Genomic DNA, 18,269 nt, shown 5'->3' on the forward strand with positions numbered 1-18,269 from the left:
CGGCACCTATTCCTGTTCCTCGGTCGGAGGCCTGGCAGAGCTCTGTCCCAGCTCCTTGGTTGGAGGCCCGGCAGAGTCCTGTCCCTGCTCCCTGGTCGGAGGCCTGGCCGGGTCCTGTCCCTGCTCCTCGGTGGGTGGTCCTGCCGACACCTGCCAGGGGCTCCCAGTCAGAGGCCCAACCAACACTGAACCTTTCCTCGGTTGGAGGTCCGACTGACACCAGTTCCTGTTCCTCTTTTAGAGGCCTGGCCGTGTCCCGCCGCCAGCAACTCTCTGTCGGCTCCCAGGACAACGGTCACCAGCGACTCTCCGCCGGCACCCAGGCCAACAGCCACCACTGATCCTTCATCGGCTCCCAGGCCGACACCTCCCTGTGAACCTCCTTCTGCTCCCAGGCCGACATTCCCCAGTGATCCTCCTTTGGTGGCAATGACAAGGTCCTTGAGGGTTGTCCAGTCAGCAGTTCGGCTTCCAGAGGGTCTCAGCCTTCATCTCCGCTGCCTGCTTCCAGTAGATCCCAGCCTACACCCTCAGCCTCCAGAGAGTCCCAGCCTTCGTCTCCGCCACCGGTTTACAGTGGGTCCCAGCCCACGCTGCTTCCACCAGCTTCCAGTGGGTCCCAGCCTGCAACTTCGCCGTCGGCCTCCAGAGACTGCCAGCCAGCGCCTACGCCTTCGTCGCCGGCTTCCAGTGGGTCTCATCCCACGCCCCCTCTGCTGGCTCCCAGTGGGTCCCAGCCCACGCATTCTCCGCCAGCTCCCAGTGGGTCCCAGCCCACGCCTTTTCCGTTGGCTCCCAGTGGGTCCCAGCCCATGCCTTCTCCGCCGGCTCCCAGTGGGTCTCAGCGGACGCCGCTTCTGCCGGCTTCCATACACTGGTCTCCGGAGGGTCTCAACCTTCGTCCCCCCCGTCAGCCTCCAGAGGGTCTCAGCCTTTGTCCCCGCCATCGGCTTCCGGAGTATCTCAGCCTTTGTCCCCGCTGTCAGCCTCCAGAGGGTCTCAGCCTTCGTCCCCGCCGCCGGCCTCCCGAGTATCTCAGCCGCCGCCCCTGCCGTCGCAATCGTGATCGTCTCAGCCTTTGCCCCTGCCGTCGGACTCATGATCCTCTCAGCCTTTGCCCCTGCCGTTGGACTCATGATAGTCTCAGCCTTTGCCTCCACCCTCCCATCATTGTTTGGACTTTGGTCCCCCTCCCGACCCCCTCCACCCTCCGGGCTTCATTTTGACTTTGGACTTCGTTGAACTGTTTTATTTTGCCACTTTGTCTTGCTGTTGTGTTGCTACTTTGGTTTTTGGTCCTGGATTCATTTTCTTTTCATGCTCCTTGGGTTTTTTGTTGCCATCAGCTTTTGTTTTAATATAAGCTCGACCTTTGTTCTCCCTCCCTCCTGCCTCTTGTCTTGTGAGTAATTGCATTTGGGTCCACCTCCTATTTCTTTAGCTTTCCCCTTTAAAAATGTGACGGATAAAACCCAAAGATATTCAGTTTACTGTCACAAAGGAGGAAAGAAACCAGAACATATTCACATTTAACGAGCTGAAATCAAAGATATTTGGACTTCTTTAGGAATCAGTCAAACCGATTTGGATAATTGATCATGAAAATAATTGTGGATTCATTTCACTGTTCACAACTAATCAATGAACCATTGCAGCTCTACTGAGAAACTATTGGATGTTTCTACTAAAGCTAAGAGATGTGACAAGATGTCGAGTGGGTGCTATTATTTACTTTTCATACTAATTATAAATATTTATGCAAAAATTCTTTAACAAACAACTTGAGCTGAAAGGTGGCAGGGTCTGCAACATATAAACAAAATAAGATCGGTTTCTTTATTCATGAAAACAAAGACTTTGTTTATTTAGTTTGTTTAGGCAGAAAAAATGCTCATTAACATTTCGTCACCAAGACCACAGACTGCTCCTTTAATGACATCGTCTTGAATCTCTGCCAGCTGCTGTTTAACTCGTAGTGGATGAAAACAAGCTTATTTTCTTAGGACGATTTTCTCAAAGTTTCATTTAATTCAAAATACATTTGGATGAAAACTTGACTGCAGACACACTCGAACATTTACAACATGAAACATGCAGTAAATGAGGAAACGGAGTTCAGATCCACAGAGTCGCTCCTCGTCCTGGAATGAAGCAAAGATCGATAACCACTCGCTCCTTCTCCTCCTCCTCCTGCTCTCAAACAGCAGCTCCACTCTGTCAGTGTATTTCTTTGTTCCCTCCCCTTCAGTTTTGTGGATGAGTGTAACTGAGCTGACAGACCTCCTCCACTGCACAAACACTGTTCAGATCAGAGCTCCACCCAGTTTCCTTTATCAGGAAATGAAACTCAGACAGTTGATGTACTGAGAGGTGAAATGGCGCAGAAAGCAGTTGAGTTGGACCGAGAGACTTTCTCTTGTTCAATCTGTTTGGATCTACTGAAGGATCCGGTGACTATTCCCTGTGGACACAGCTACTGCAAGAACTGTATTAAAGACCACTGGGACACAGAGGATGAGAAGAGGATCTACAGCTGCCCTCAGTGCAGGAAGAGCTTCACACCGAGGCCTGAGCTGCTGAAAAACACCATGTTAGCAGCTTTAGTGGAGGAGCTGAAGAAGACTGGACTCCAAGCTGCTCCTGCTGATCACTGCTATGCTGGACCTGAAGATGTGGCCTGTGATGTCTGCACTGGGAGGAAACTGAGAGCAGTTAAGTCCTGTTTGTTCTGTCTGATCTCTTACTGTGAGAAACACCTGCAGCCTCACTTTGATGTGGCTCAATTCAAGAAACACAAGCTGGTGGAGCCGTCAGAGAAGCTCCAGGAGAACATCTGCTCACGTCATGATGAGGTACTGAAGATTTACTGTCGTACTGATCAGCAGTGTATCTGTATTTTATGTTCCATGGACGAACATAAAGGCCACGACACAGTGTCAGCTGCAGCAGAGAGGACTGAGAGGCAGAGAGAGCTGGAGGGGAGTCGACACAACATCCAGCAGAGAATCCAGGACAGAGAGGAAGATGTGAAGCTGCTTCAACAGGAGGTGGAGGCCATCAATGGCTCTGCTGATAAAGCAGTGGAGCACAGTGAGAAGATCTTCACCCAGCTGATCCGTCTCATGGAGAAAAGACGCTCTGATGTGAAGCAGCAGGTCAGATCCCAGCAGGAAACTGAAGTGAGTCGAGTCAAAGAGCTTCAGGAGAAGCTGGAGCAGGAGATCACTGAGCTGAAGAGGAAAGATGCTGAGCTGAAGAAGCTCTCACACACAGAGGATCACAACCAGTTTCTACACAACTACCCCTCACTGTCAGCACTCAGTGAGTCTACACACTCATCCAGCATCAAGATCCGTCCTCTCAAGTACTTTGAGGATGTGACAGCATCTGTGTCAGAGCTCAGAGACAAACTACAGGACGTTCTGAGAGAGAAACAGACAAACATCTCACTGACAGAGACTGAAGTGGATGTTTTACTGCCACAACCAGAACCCAAGACCAGAACTGACTTCTTAAGATATCCATGTGACATTACACTGGATCCAAACACAGCAAACATATGGCTGGTATTATCTGAGGGGAACAGAAAAGCAACAAGACTGAATCAACATCAGTCTTATTTTTGTCATCCAGACAGATTCACTGACTGGTGTCAGGTCATGAGTAGAGAGAGTCTGACTGGACGTTGTTACTGGGAGGTGAAGCGGAGACGAGGAGGACGAGTTTATGTAGCAGTCGCATACAAGAATATCAAGAGGGGAGGGAGGACGCATGAATGTTTATTTGGACACAATGACAAATCTTGGGTGTTATATTGGGACGCAAACAGTTATTACTTTTTTCACAACGGTGTCCAAACTCCTGTCTCAGGTCCTCAGTCCTCCAGAGTTGGAGTGTACCTGGATCACAGTGCAGGTATTCTGTCCTTCTACAGCGTCTCTGGCACCATGACTCTCCTCCACAGAGTCCAGACCACATTCACTCAGCCTCTCTATGCTGGACTTCATGTTTATGATGGAGCCTCTGCTGAGTTCTGTAGACTCAGATAGACTGAAGTCATTTCAGGGTCAGAGGGTTAAATTCTCTGTTTCATTTCTTCAGACTTGTTGTGTTTCCATCATTGTTGCTGAGAGCTGATTGTTGTGTCATTTCTTCACTGCACACAGATCACCTGTCAATCAAACATTGTGGGAGGTACTTTGCCGTCTTCTTGTTGTTCTGTAAATGTTTGAGTGTGTTCAGGCGGCGCTCCTTCCTGTGTGTGTTCAGCCTCAGAGGCTGTCACTGCTCATGATGAGTTCAGTTCACATGATCATCATCAATCAGGAGATCAGTCGTTATCTGCTCGTACACAGCTGAGATTCTGCTCCAACAAACTGATGAAGTGAGGAATAAATTCATTATGAACCTTTATCATTGATAGCTTTTTATCATTATTGTGAAAAAAAACTGATTCATCTTAAAATGTGTTAAAAACAATCAGAACGTTTACATCATTTATGTTGTTGTCAAAGTTTGAAAAAGAGTCTCAGGAGAGTTTGAACCCTCAAGCAGTGCATGCTGGGAAATCTGCCAATGTGCTCAAGTCAATGTGTGACTAATTAAATGCACACGTTAGCTTGAATATCAAGTTTCATTACAGCAGAAAGCAGAAGTAATAGTAGTTTTGAAGAAGGTACAGTGTGTATTACACATATATGTTTTCACTAACAAAGACTATCGTTTAGCATAAGTTTCATTTCATTTGAATTGACAGACGGCTTGATGAAGATAGAGAAGGGGGTCCAGGTAGGTGGATGACGGGGAAGGGGGTCGAGGTAGGTGGATGAAAGGAAGGAGGGTTGAGCTAGGTGATCAAGGGGTAGACGATCGATGTAAGTGGATGAAAGGAAAGGGGGGCAAGGTAGGTAGATGATGGGGAAGGGGGTTGAGGTAGGGGGAAGAGGGTCAAGTTAGATGGGTGAAGGAAAGAGGGGTCAGGTAAGGTGGATGATGAAAGGAAAGGGGGTCAAGGTAGGTGGATGAAGGGGGAGGGGGTCAAGGTAGGTGGATGAAAGGGAAGGGGGTCTAGATAGGTAGATGAAGGGAAAGGGGGTCAAGGTAGGTGGATAATGGGGAAGGGGGTCAAGGTAGGTGGATGAAGGGAAAGGGGGTCAAGGTAGGTGGATGAAGTGGAAGGGGGTCAAGGTAGGTGGATGAAGGGAAAGGGGGTCAAGGTAGGTGGATGAAGGGAAAGGGGGTCAAGGTAGGTGGATGAAGGGAAGGGGGTCAACCTAGGTGGATGAAGGGGAAGGGGGTCAAGGTAGGTGGATGAAAGGGAAGGGGGTCTAGATAGGTAGATGAAAGGGAAGGGGGTCAAGGTAGGTAGATGATGGGGACGGGGGTTGAGGTAGGGGGAAGAGGGTCGAGTTAAATGGGTGAAGGAAAGAGGGGTCAGGTAAGGTGGACGTAAAAGGAAAGGGGGTCAAGGTAGGTGGATGAAGGTGAAGGGGGTCAAGGTAGGTGGATGAAAGGGAGGGGGGTCTAGATAGGTAGATGAAAGGGAAGGGGGTCAAGGTAGGTAGATGAAGTGGACGAGGGTCAAGGTAGGTGGATGAAGGGAAAGGGGGTCAAGGTAGGTGGATGAAGAGAAAGGGGGTCAAGGTAGGTGGATGAAGGGGACGAGGGTCAAGGTAGGTGGATGAAGGGAAAGGGGGTCAAGGTAGGTGGATGAAGGGAAAGGGGGTCAAGGTAGGTGGATGAAGGGAAAGGGGGTCAAGGTAAGTGGATGAAGGGGACGAGGTTATAGGTAGGTGGATGAAGGGAAAGGGGGTCAAGGTAGGTGGATGAAGAGAAAGGCGGTCAAGGTAGGTGGATGAAGAGGACGAGGGTCAAGGTAGGTGGATGAAGGGAAAGGGGGTCAAGGTAGGTGGACAATGGGGAAGGGGGTCAAGGTAGGTGGATGAAGGGGACGAGGGTCAAGGTAGGTGGATGAAGGGAAAGGGGGTCAAGGTAGGTGGATGAAGGTAAAGGGGGTCAAGGTAGGTGGATGAAGTAGAAGGGGGTCAAGGTAGGTGGATGAAGGGAAAGGGGGTCAAGGTAGGTGGATGAAGGGAAAGGGGGTCAAGGTAGGTGGATGAAGTGGAAGGGGGTCAAGATAGGTGGAGGAAGGGGATGAGGGTCAAGGTAGGTGGATGAAAGGGAGGAGGGTTGAGCTAGGTGATCAAGGGGTAGACGATCGATGTAAGTGGATGAAAGGAAAGAGGGGGGGAGGTAGGTAGATGATGGGGAAGGGGGTTGAGGTAGATGGGTAAAGGAAAGAGGGGTCAGGTAAGGTGGACGATGAAAGGAAAGGGGGTCAAGGTAGGTAGATGAAAGGGACGAGGGTCAAGGTAGGTGGATGAAGGGAAAGGGGGTCAAGGTAGGTGGAGGAAGGGGACTAGGGTCAAGGTAGGTGGATGAAGTGGAAGGGGGTCAAGGTAGGTGGAGGAAGGGGATGAGGGTCAAGGTAGGTGAATGAAGGGAAAGGGGGTCAAGGTAGCTGGATGAAGTGGAAGGGGGTCAAGGAGGGTAGATGACGGGGAAGGGGATCGAGGTAGGTGGAGAAAGAGGACGAGGGTCAAGGTAGGTGGATGAAGTGGAAGGGGGTCAAGATAGGTGGGTGAAGGAAAGAGGGGTCAAGGTAGGTGGATGAAAGGAAAGGGTGTGCAGGTAGGTGGATGAAGGGGAAGAGGGTCACGGTAGGAAGGAGCCTCGGAGGTTGAGACTCAGAGTGTGGGTACATTTCGATGAGTGCTCATCTCATCTTCATTATCCCCCTGGGTCCTGTGCTGGAATAGTCAGGGTCTAATTCTGGACAGTCTTCTTGGTGCAAGAGTCGAAATCTGACGTGCTTGTTGGTCTTGTCGGGGAGGATACAGGAGAGGTAGCGGGTCTGGGGGGGAGGATTGTGTGAACTTGAGATGAACGGGAGAAATATGGTTAAGCCTGCCTATATAGGTCTGCACATGTGATTGGATTGGAAAGGCACAAGTGCTCCGTTAAAGGGATCCAGTTGGTTTTGGTGAGATAGCTCAGGTGGCAAATTAGGGAGGGAGAGAGGCGTGGTCTAGTTCCTGAACTGTAGTTATAATAACTTAATTTAACAGACACACTTACTGCTCTCTGTCAGCCCGGTGCTCTGATGACTTCTGACTTATTGACCAGACGGTTTAATTCCTGGTTACACAGTTACATCGAGAAAAATTGTTTTATTCTGATCTTATATATTGGAAAATAGATATAGGTTTAATGAAACTGTCTTATTACAATTAGACACATCTGCATTATCTTTTTTTTTTTACCAGATAAAAGTTCACATTTTAACTGAGCAAGTTGGTCTATAAAATGCAAGAAAATTATGAATAATGTCGATCAGTTTTTGTTCTCAAATGTCTAATTTTGTCCAAAACCCAAAGATATTCAGTTTACTGTCACAGAGATGAAAAGAAACCAGAACATTTGACAAACTGAAAACAGAGATATTTAGACTCCTTTAGGAATAACTCGAATGAATTAGGATAATCAAATATTGTTGATTCATTTCATTGTTGGCAACTTATCATTGAATCATTGCAGCTCTACTGAGAAACCACTGAATGAAGATTGAATGTTTCTTCTAAAGCTGAGAGATGTGAAAAGATGTTGACTGGTCGTTATTATGTATTTTTTATACTTTATGTATATATACATATATATATATATATATATATATATATATATACGAGGCATATATATATATATATACGAGGCATATATATATATATATGTTTGTACAATCAAACAACTAGAGCTGATATAAATACTAATATAAGCACATATAAACAAAGTAAAACAGTGTTGTCCTTTGAGGTCAGTTTGTTTATTCAGTTAGTCCAGTCATGAAAACAAAGAGAGTTTGTTTTTTAGTTTGTTTGGGAGAAAAAAAAAAAATCAACCAATCAAGATCTCTGCATTTCTTCACCAAAACTACAGACTGCTCCTTTAATGACGTAATGAATCTGTGCCAGCGGCTGTTTAACTTGTAGTGGATGAGAACAAGCTCATTTTCTTTGGATGATTTTCTCAAAGTTTAGTTCAAATTCAAAATACATTTGGATGAAAACTTGACTGCAGACACACTCGAACATTTACAACATGAAACATGCAGTAAATGAGGGAACAGAGTTCAGATCCTTCAGGTCGCTCCTCGTCCTGGAATGAAGCAAACTGCTTCCTCCTCCTGCTCCTCCTCCTCTTCTCACACAGCAGCTCCACTCTGTCAGTGTATTTACTTGTTCCCTCCCCTTCAGTTTTGTGGATGGGTGTAACTGAGCTGACAGACCTCCTCCACTGCACAAACACTGTTCAGATCATAGCTCCACCCAGTTTCCTTTATCAGGAAATGAAACTCAGACAGTCGATGTACTGAGAGGTGAAATGGCGCAGAAAGCAGTTGAGTTGGACCGAGAGACTTTCTCTTGTTCGATCTGTTTGGATCTACTGAAGGATCCGGTGACTACTCCCTGTGGACACAGCTACTGCAAGAACTGTATTAAAGACCACTGGGACACAGAGGATGAGAAGAGGATCTACAGCTGCCCTCAGTGCAGGAAGAGCTTCACACCGAGGCCTGAGCTGCTGAAAAACACCATGTTAGCAGCTTTAGTGGAGCAGCTGAAGAAGACTGGACTCCAAGCTGCTCCTGCTGATCTCTGCTATGCTGGACCTGAAGATGTGGCCTGTGATGTCTGCACTGGGAGGAAACTGAGAGCAGTTAAGTCCTGTCTGGTCTGTCTGGTCTCTTACTGTGAGAAACACCTGCAGCCTCACTTTGATGTGGCTCAATTCAAGAAACACAAGCTGGTGGAGCCGTCAGAGAAGCTCCAGGAGAACATCTGCTCTCGTCACGATGAGGTACTGAAGATTTACTGCCGTACTGATCAGCAGTGTATCTGTATTTTGTGCTCCATGGACGAACATAAAGGCCACGACACAGTGTCAGCTGCAGCAGAGAGGACTGAGAGGCAGAGAGAGCTGGAGGGGAGTCGACACAACATCCAGCAGAGAATCCAGGACAGAGAGGAAGATGTGAAGCTGCTTCAACAGGAGGTGGAGGCCATCAATCACTCTGCTGATGAAGCAGTGGAGCACAGTGAGAAGATCTTCACCCAGCTGATCCGTCTCATGGAGAAAAGACGCTCTGATGTGAAGCAGCAGGTCAAATCCCAGCAGGAAACTGAAGTGAGTCGAGTCAAAGAGCTTCAGGAGAAGCTGGAGCAGGAGATCACTGAGCTGAAGAGGAAAGACGCTGAGCTGAAGAAGCTCTCACACACAGAGGATCACAACCAGTTTCTACACAACTACCCCTCACTGTCAGCACTCAGTGAGTCTACACACTCATCCAGCATCAAGATCCGTCCTCTCAAGTACTTTGAGGATGTGACAGCAGCTGTGTCAGAGCTCAGAGATATACTACAGGACGTCCTGAGAGAGACGGGGACAAACATCTCACTGACAGAGACTCAAGTGGATGTTTTACTGTCAGAACCAGAACCCAAGACCAGAGCTGACTTTTTAAGATATTCATGTGAAATCACACTGGATCCAAACACAGCACACCCATGGCTGTTATTATCTGAGGGGAACAGAAAAGTAACAAACATAAATCAACCACGGTCTTATTCTAGTCATCCAGACAGATTTACTTACTGGGTTCAAGTCCTGAGTAGAGAGAGTCTGACTGGACGTTGTTACTGGGAGGTGGAGTGGAGAGGAGGAAGAGCAGAAGCCTATGTAGCAGTTGCATACAAGAATATCAGCAGAGCAGGGAGGTCAGAGGAATGTGAATTTGGATTCAATGACAAATCTTGGATGTTAGATTGTCACACAGATGGATATGACTTTTACTACAAAAGTGTCTGCACTCCTGTCTCAGGTCCTCGGTCCTCCAGAGTTGGAGTGTACCTGGATCACAGTGCAGGTATTCTGTCCTTCTACAGCGTCACTGACACCATGACTCTCCTCCACAGAGTCCAGACCACATTCACTCAGCCTCTCTATGCTGGACTTAATGTTTTTGATGGAGTCTCTGCTGAGTTCTGTAGACTCAGATAGACTGAAGTAATTTCAGGGTCAGTGGGTTAAATTGTGTGTTTCATTTCTTCAGACTTGATTTGTTTCCATCATTGTTGCTGAGAGCTGATTGTTGTGTCATTTCTTCACTGCACACAGATCACCTGTCAATCAAACATGGTGGGTGGTACTTTGCCGTCTCCTTGTTGTTCTGTAAATGTTTGAGTGTGTTCAGGCGGCGCTCCTTCCTGTGTGTGTTCAGCCTCAGAGGCTGTCACTGCTCATGATGAGTTCACTTCACATGATCATCATCAATCAGGAGATCAGTCGTTATCTGCTCGTACACAGCTGAGATTCTGCTCCGACAAACTGATGAAGTGAGGAATAAATTCAATATCAACCTTTAACATTGTTAGCTTTTTATCATTATTGTGAAAAAAAACTCTGATTCATCTTAAAATGTGTTAAAAATAATCAGAAAGTTTCCATCATTTATGTTGTTGTCAAAGTAAGAAAAAGAATCTCAGGAGAGTTTGAACTCTGACACAGTGCATGCTGGGAAGTCTGTAGAAACTTATTTTAATTTGTTGATTGAACTCTGTACAGTACATTCATCCTACTCATCATTTCAAGTGGAAACTTCAAGTTAGAACATTAAATCTGTCTGAAAATGAAAACTGCAAATTTAAAGTTTAATCAACATGAAATTAATAAAATGTGTATATTCATGTTTAATTGATTTGAAAAGATAAATTGAGCTCACTGAATTGTGTAACAACTGCAAGTAAATAAAGAATATAAAAACTCAGCAAGCTCTCAATTGTCTTCATTGTCAAGGTAGCTGGATGAAGGAAAGGGGGTTGAGGTAGGTGGATGAAAAGGGAAGGCAGTCAAGTAAGGTGCATCATGGATAGAGGGGTCGAGGTAGGTATATGAAAGGAAAGGGGGTCTTGCTCGGTCAGTCCAGGAATAAATGAACCCACTATCTGCAAGTGTGATTGTTCTGAGAGTTTTTGCTATGACGCTAAGGTAGGTGGGTGAAAGGAAGTGGGGGGATAGTATAATGTTGTAGAGTTTCTGGTCCATGTAGGAACCTGGGAGGTAGAGACTCACAGTGGGGGAACATCTCGATGAGTCTAACCACAAGTGTTGCATTAAAGGGACCCAATCGGTTTTGGTGAGATTGCTCAGACGGAGAATTAGCGAGGGAGAGAGGTGTGGTTTAGTTCCTAAACTTAAGTTATAGTAACTTAATTTAACACAACAGACAGATGTAATGCTCTCTGTCAGCCCAGTGCTTTATTATAATCTTATATATAAGAAAAAACATGTGTTTATTGAAACTGTCTCATTATAATTAGACACACCTGCATTATTGATTTTCTCTGGTAAAAGTTCACTTTTTTCTTTTTTTTTAAAGTTGAAAACCACAAGGTTGTATTACAGCGACCTGTCCATGGTGGGCCAACAATACCCAACATCACAAGGGCATATCTTATGTCCAAATAATGTAAAGAAGATAAGTAAAAAAGAGGATACACATAAAATACACAAGTTTTCCACAAGCAGATGCAGATGTTAGCTAACATGCTAAATACAGAGATGCTCAGTTTGTCCGACTTCAACCAATTGCACAACTACCTGACACCTGGCAAAGAACCAAGGCCTACATCATGGGCACCGTGTGCTGGCAACCTGATAAGGACCGTCTGGGTCGAATGTTTGTGGCTGTGTGGCTCGTCACTCGTCCACACCAACTTTGCTATGTAGGGGTTGTTGTAAAATGAAACACAGGCATGTGTATGTACATTTGTAACATGCCCAATTAATTTCCATCATGATTTATGGCTCAGATTCTCATTTTGCAGCTCAGGATGCTTTAAAGCACTGGCTCTATGTGTGATTGGAAGTGAGATTTTTTTTGTCCAATAGAGAAAAAAAGTATATATAAAAACATAGTTTTTTTACTGTTTATTTTTCAGACTTCTCTGATCTGCTCTTCTTTCGGTTAATATAATGCTTTATACAGGGACCTTCAAAAGTCAACACACTGCAACTTAAGAAAGAAAACTGATGCAAAGAGACAAATCTTAAGCCAATCATGATTATACCCAAACCATCAGTTTGACATGTGCAGCATTTAGAAAAAAAGCGCTGCAAACACTACATAGTTTATTACTTATGGCAATAACAGGTACCTATCATTACTATAGACACTGTTAGTTTACCTTCTAAGTTATAAGAAGGAACCTGAGTCACAACTTATGCTGCCTTTGATAAAAAATCGAAGGGAGATACTGCTTCATATAAAAGTGTAACTCCGCCCATTTATACAATTGAAGGTTTGTTGCAGACCGTGGAGATCACTTTTTTTGGCCCACTACCACCCCCCCCCCCTTGGTACGACAACTTTATTCATTTTATTTTTAGGTATACAAAAAAAGGTTTAAGCAGCTCCAAAACTGAATCATTGTAACGCAAACAAACAAAACAAACAAGAAAAACAACACAAATAAACAAAAAAAAGTTTAATGCAGTTGACCTGCATTTAGAATGTGATGTGGATCGTGTGGGTGTGTGTACATGAGAGAAGTGTAGTGCTATGGTTGTGAGTGTTAGGGTCTGTCCCAATTCTCTCACTTGCTCCGAGAACACTTGCTATGAGTTCCCTCCACAGTAAAGTCCCCTCAATGAGGGAAGTGCAAGGGAAGATTTCCCCCTAAGAAATGGGACACCACTAGTATGCAAACTGACGTAGCGAACGTGTTCCCTACATCACGCGCATCATCGACGTGTCTGATTACACCCCAGTCCAGTAGATGGCGGTGATACACATTGCCTGTGAACTGCAAACCACCATACAGAAGAAGTACTACAGCGTCTAAACTGCCGGAATTGTACAAGAAGAAGAAGAAGACGAACTAGAAGAAGAAGAAGAAGAACTATTTTCAAAACTATTTTGGTTTTCATTCACGTTTGAAAATGCCGGTTCCAGTGGAGATCCTGCCTGTTGTGTGGGCTATGTTGATTTATCTTCGTCTGATAAATCAACGGGGGAGAAATATGCGAAACAGAAGACGCATTCGCCGTTTGCTCGCAATAGTCGCAATGTTTCAGGTATGTGGTTTTGTTTAATCCTGCCGCTTTTAGGCGCTTTGCTCAGATACCAACCATTGTGTCTAAGGATGGCCTACACATTCAGATTGTATAATTTGCTTCCAGTCTATGGTGAAATGATTAAACATGATACATTACTGGTTTTGATCGGTCAATCAATAATCATTTATATGGCTGAAAAAATTATAGTTTCATGCCTTTGCATTCATTGTTAGCATTGTAAATATCACCAATCTACATTGTTGAATGTGTACTGCTACTTGATCATGGAGGAGATCACACTGGTGTTGTTGGGCCACGACTCGTACAATAATGTGGGTTGTTCATTGTTTTCCAGAGTGACTACCCAGTGAGATACTGCAGATTGAACATTGATGTGCCAATCCTATGCCTGTGGTTTGATGTCGAGTTGGAGACCAGACAGGATTTCAGACTGTCTAGACGGGCCATGCATTCCCTACAGCGTCTGATGAGGAGAGATCAGGACCATGGTTGGGGCCATGAATATGAAGTCCTCATCTATGTTTATTGGCTTGCCCATGGTCTGTCCTATCGTGTGGTCTCAAGAGTTTTCAGTGTTCCTAAATCCACCATTCACAGTATTGTTCACCGGGTGGCACAGTTCATTTGGGACAATCTACACAGAGCCATCAGTTTCCCGAAGCCTGCAGACCTGGACACTGTAGGTAATGGATTTGCACAGCTTGCTGGGACACCAGTCCTTAACAAAGCTGTTGGTGCCATTGACGGTTGTCATGTGCGAATCAAGCCTCCATCAGTCCATCGTCTGGACTATTTAAATTACAAAGGGTTTTATTCTATCAACATGCAAGGCCTCTGTGACCATACAGGCTAATTCCTGGATGTTTTCGTGGGCTATCCAGGTTCAGTACACAACACCCGCATTTTAAAAAACAGTTTTTTCTATCTTGCTAGAAGGTACCCACCTAATGGATACTTCATCCTGGGAGATGGTGGGTATCCTTGTTTGGAGACACCAGTCTCCCTCATCACTCCATACAGAGAACCAGTGAATGGCCAGTTGCAACGGAAATTCAATTACCATCAATCAAAGGCCCGTTCTATTGTAGAGAGAGCATTTGGCATTATGAAGACTCGCTGGAGGTCAACTCTGTCACCCCAGGTGATTGCATCATGTGCCTTCCTGCACAATGTCTGCCTGGACAATGGAGACGTCCTGGAGCCAGACAATGATGTGGCACTGGACATCCTGGACCCGGAACCTCCCCTCCAAGAAGCTGCTCAGGCACACGAGAGACCAGGAAATGCAACAAGGGACAGGCTTGCTGCATTGATCAATGCACAAGCCCCTCAATAGAATATTCTGTTAAAAATTGTAAATACTTTACATGCACATGTTCTTTTGTGCTATTTAATTTTGTACATATGTTTCATTTTATACATTTCAGCAAAATGTAAAGATCAGTGGATATTGTTTGTTTGTTTATACCATTTCCCAGAATCCATTACTTCCTGGTCAGTTGGAAACAATTCCTTAAAACTCTATTAAACATTATTTGTTGAACATGTTAGTGCTAGTTTCTTTCATAATCTACATTGTTTGTATGATGATTGGTGAAAACAATTGATAGTCACATAAACTTGCTGGAAAAGGTTTATTAATAAGAACAGAACACTGAACATAAATAACAGAACAATAAAAAAAAATCCATGAATATAAATAACAAATGAACAATTTATAACAATATGGCAATGAACATGACTAACAAAATGGCTACTTTAACAGAACCAGTCTATTTATCGGGCATTTTGTCCACGAGTCTTTCAAACAGATTTAAAAACCTCTCTGTTTTCTCCTCTGATTCTGCGTGTCTCCTCTGTTCATTAGCTGATTCTGCTTGCAGGAAGTCCAGTATTTGCTGGTTGGCATTCCTTTTCCTCTTTCTTGGCGATGGGGTTGGAGTGGCGGTTAGGGTGGTGGATGGTGTAGCTGGATTGGTGGAAGAGACTGGGGTTGGAGTGGCGGCTGTGGTTGGAGTGGTGGATGGTGTAGTGGGAGTATTGGTGGAAGAAGCTGGGACTGACTCAGGTAGGTCCTCCCAGGGGGATTCAGCATATGGTGTGACAATGGCCTGTTGGGGACAAAAATAATTCTGAGATCATTTTGTAAAGTTATTGGCTAGTTTTGGAAAATGTTATAATTCCTACTCCATTTACCTTACCATTAGCAAGGTTGTGGGGTCCTCCTCAGCTGGCCTGAAGGAAGCCACGATGACTGGGGGATCAATTGCTGGCCTTCCACCCAAAATCGCATGCATTTCTGCATAATACGGCCAAGTTGACACAGTTTTCTCACCGCTGTCTGTGCCAGAGCCCGTCCTTGGCACTTTTAGGTCCTACAATAGCAACCAAACACACACACACACAAACACACACACACACACACACACACACACACAAACAGTGAAATTGATTTTTGTAATAGGAGTTGTAGGTTACAGGATTAAGACACGAAACATATCTATGCAAATAATTACCTTATAAAGCTTCTTTAAATATTCCCACTTTTTGCTGGCCTGCTTGTGGGTGATTTGACCCTCCAGGCCCAGCTCTTTCACTGCTTGCCTGTAAACATATATTATCGGCATGTAGTTAGGGTCGATAGCTTTATCAGATATGATTTGTACAGTCTGGTCACTCACTCCCACAGGCTTTTGGTGGCGAATTTAGTTTTAAGAAAACTGGCATCATTGGCTGCCCTAAAGCGGATGAGGCCAAAGGTCTTCTCTTGAGTCCCTGAAAAGACAGTTGTCATGAGAACAGGACATTTGTTTTCAATGTTCAATATGATAGGCTACGACCTGATATGTGTCCACGGGGTTTCTGTAACTTTTGCGAGTTTAAGCTTCTGAATCTGAACGTGTAACTCAGGTTTCTCTGTACTCATTACGCCTTGTTATCAAGAATATTTGAAGCCTGGATAAGCACGAAACATCCGCTTGTATACACCGAGACACACACCCCCGGTCAAGGGCAGACTCTTGCGAAGCACTCGGCATATTTACGAACGTCGTCAAATAACGATTTTCAAAACTATAACTTAACAGTCCATTGCATATACATCTAACTAACATATTCCAACACGTTTCACATTTTTTTTCAGTGGTATTTGCGAATATATACTTACATTCGTAATTGTCGTTTCCACCGGTAGCCGCCATCTTGCTCCAGAAAATTGCCGTTGGCTGAGCGCGCAAGGCATCATGGGATACTCCCTTGCCCGCAAGCCTGGTCCAGAGCTGACTTGGTGGCGAGGGGGCATTTTTAGGGGAGGATAGGCACTTCCCCTTTTCCCTAAAGTATTGGGACACCCTACCCCCTCACGGGAACGCGCAAAATCTAGGGCAAGGGTTCAAATCAAGGGCTAGGGTTTGAATTGGGACAGGCCCTTAGTGTATCTGAATTTCAGTTTGTGGATAAAAGGAGTTGTTTGGAAGGAACGGGAGGTAGAGGCGGAAAGGGAGAAGGGAGTGGTAAGGACGCGAGAAGATAGGGTGATGGGAATATACATGGATTTTATTTGCTTTTTAATTTGTAGAAAAGTTATGAAAGGATCCCAGATATCTTTAAAGGCAGAGATATTGCTCTTTTCGTATGCTGCAGTTTCTTCTATTGATATGAATTCTGAGATTAGGTTGGTCCAATGGACGAAATGGCAAGATGTTCTAGATTTCCAATTTTGAAAGACTATTTTCTTAGCAATAGCTGGAGAGACAAGGACTGGAATTGTGTACTTTGGGGGAACGGGAGTATCTGGAGACTCTGCAGTCCAGGACCATGGATAGTGTCTCAGTGAATATGGTCCAGAGAGAATGAACAGGTTGGCAGAGCCAGGTTGCATGAAAATAGGTCTCAGTGCACCCCAAAGTGCATTGTCGGTGTCAGTTAGTCCCATTATAAACATTTCACTCTGAGTGATGTGAGTTCTGTGAATGGTTTTGTACTGTATGAGCCGTCCGGTTGCGGTTTGAGTCCGCAACGGCACAGTTCGGTAGACAGCTGGTGTCGCAAGGCCGAGGAGTTCCCACGATAACCACATGATCGCTCGCAACTGCAAATACAAGTCTGTGTTATAGGTTAGGAGTCTAAAACTGGTTTTTAATTGATAAAATAAAAAGTAAATGATAAATAAAGTAAAACAAGGTTAAACCAAAAGATTAAATTAAATAAACGAATAGTAAGTGAATAGATAAATAGAATTGCTTCCCTCACTCCTGCCTCTTGTCTTGTGAGGAACTGCATTTGGGTCCACCTCAAATTTCCCTAGCTTTCCCCTTTAAACCTGTGACAGAATGAACGGACCAAGAAAAATGGACCCAGCAGTTACTGGCCTTGAAATTGGCCTCAGCCTTCGTTCCCGCCGTCGGCCTCCCGAGTATCTCAGCCTTCGCCCCTGCCGTTGGACTCATGATCGTCTCAGCCTTTGCCTCCACCCTCCCATCATTGTTTGGACTTTGGTCCCCCTCCCGACCCCCTCCACCCTCCGGGCTTCATTTTGACTTTGGACTTTGTTGAACTGTTTTATTTTGCCACTTTGTCTTGCTGTTGTGTTGCTACTTTGGTTTTTGGTCCTGGATTCATTTTCGTTTCATGCTCCTTGGGTTTTTTGTTGCCATCAGCTTTTGTTTTAATAAAAGCTCGACCTTTGTTCTCCCTCACTCCTGCCTCTTGTCTTGTGAGAAACCAATTTGGATAATTGATCATGAAAATAATAATGGATTCATTTCACTGTTCACAACTAATCAATGAACCATTGCAGCTCTACTGAGAAACTATTGGAGGTTTCTACTAAAGCTAAGAGATGTGACAAGAAGTCGAGTGGGTGTGATTATTTACTTTTTATACTTATTATAAATATTTATGCAAAAATTCTTTAACAAAAAACTAGAGCTGAAAGGTGGCAGGGTCTGCCACATATAAACAAAGTAAGATCGGTTTATCGCTTTATTCAGTCATGAAAACAGAGTTTGTTTATTTAGTTTGTTTAGGCAGAAAAAATGCTCATTAACATTTCGTCACCAAGACCACAGACTGCTCCT

The 18,269-nt window shown here is 44.9% G+C and overlaps 3 protein-coding genes across 3 annotated transcripts; 2 read left to right on the top strand and 1 right to left on the bottom strand.

Moving 5' to 3' along the window:
• Positions 1–2,375: 2,375 nt before the first annotated feature.
• On the top strand, positions 2,376–4,449 carry LOC115579808 (tripartite motif-containing protein 16-like). Its single transcript, XM_030413489.1, has one exon. It carries the CDS (start codon positions 2,376–2,378, stop codon positions 4,047–4,049), a length of 1,674 nt encoding a protein of 557 aa, XP_030269349.1. The 3' UTR covers positions 4,050–4,449.
• A 3,943-nt stretch (positions 4,450–8,392) lies between these two features.
• Positions 8,393–10,879, top strand: LOC115579807 (tripartite motif-containing protein 16-like). Its single transcript, XM_030413488.1, has one exon. It carries the CDS (start codon positions 8,437–8,439, stop codon positions 10,111–10,113), a length of 1,677 nt encoding a protein of 558 aa, XP_030269348.1. The 5' UTR covers positions 8,393–8,436; the 3' UTR covers positions 10,114–10,879.
• Positions 10,880–14,945: 4,066 nt separating this feature from the next.
• On the bottom strand, positions 14,946–16,463 carry LOC115579810 (PH domain-containing protein DDB_G0287875-like). The gene is made up of 5 exons (XM_030413491.1): positions 16,358–16,463; positions 15,873–15,966; positions 15,708–15,795; positions 15,393–15,566; positions 14,946–15,302 (listed from the first exon to the last, which is right to left on the bottom strand). Exons 1-5 carry the CDS (start codon positions 16,389–16,391, stop codon positions 14,964–14,966), a joined length of 729 nt encoding a protein of 242 aa, XP_030269351.1. The 5' UTR covers positions 16,392–16,463; the 3' UTR covers positions 14,946–14,963.
• Between the last annotated feature and the right edge of the window lie 1,806 nt (positions 16,464–18,269).

The sequence above is a fragment of the Sparus aurata genome, chromosome 4, assembly GCF_900880675.1.
Source record: "Sparus aurata chromosome 4, fSpaAur1.1, whole genome shotgun sequence".
NCBI classification, from domain to species: Eukaryota; Metazoa; Chordata; class Actinopteri; order Spariformes; family Sparidae; genus Sparus; species Sparus aurata.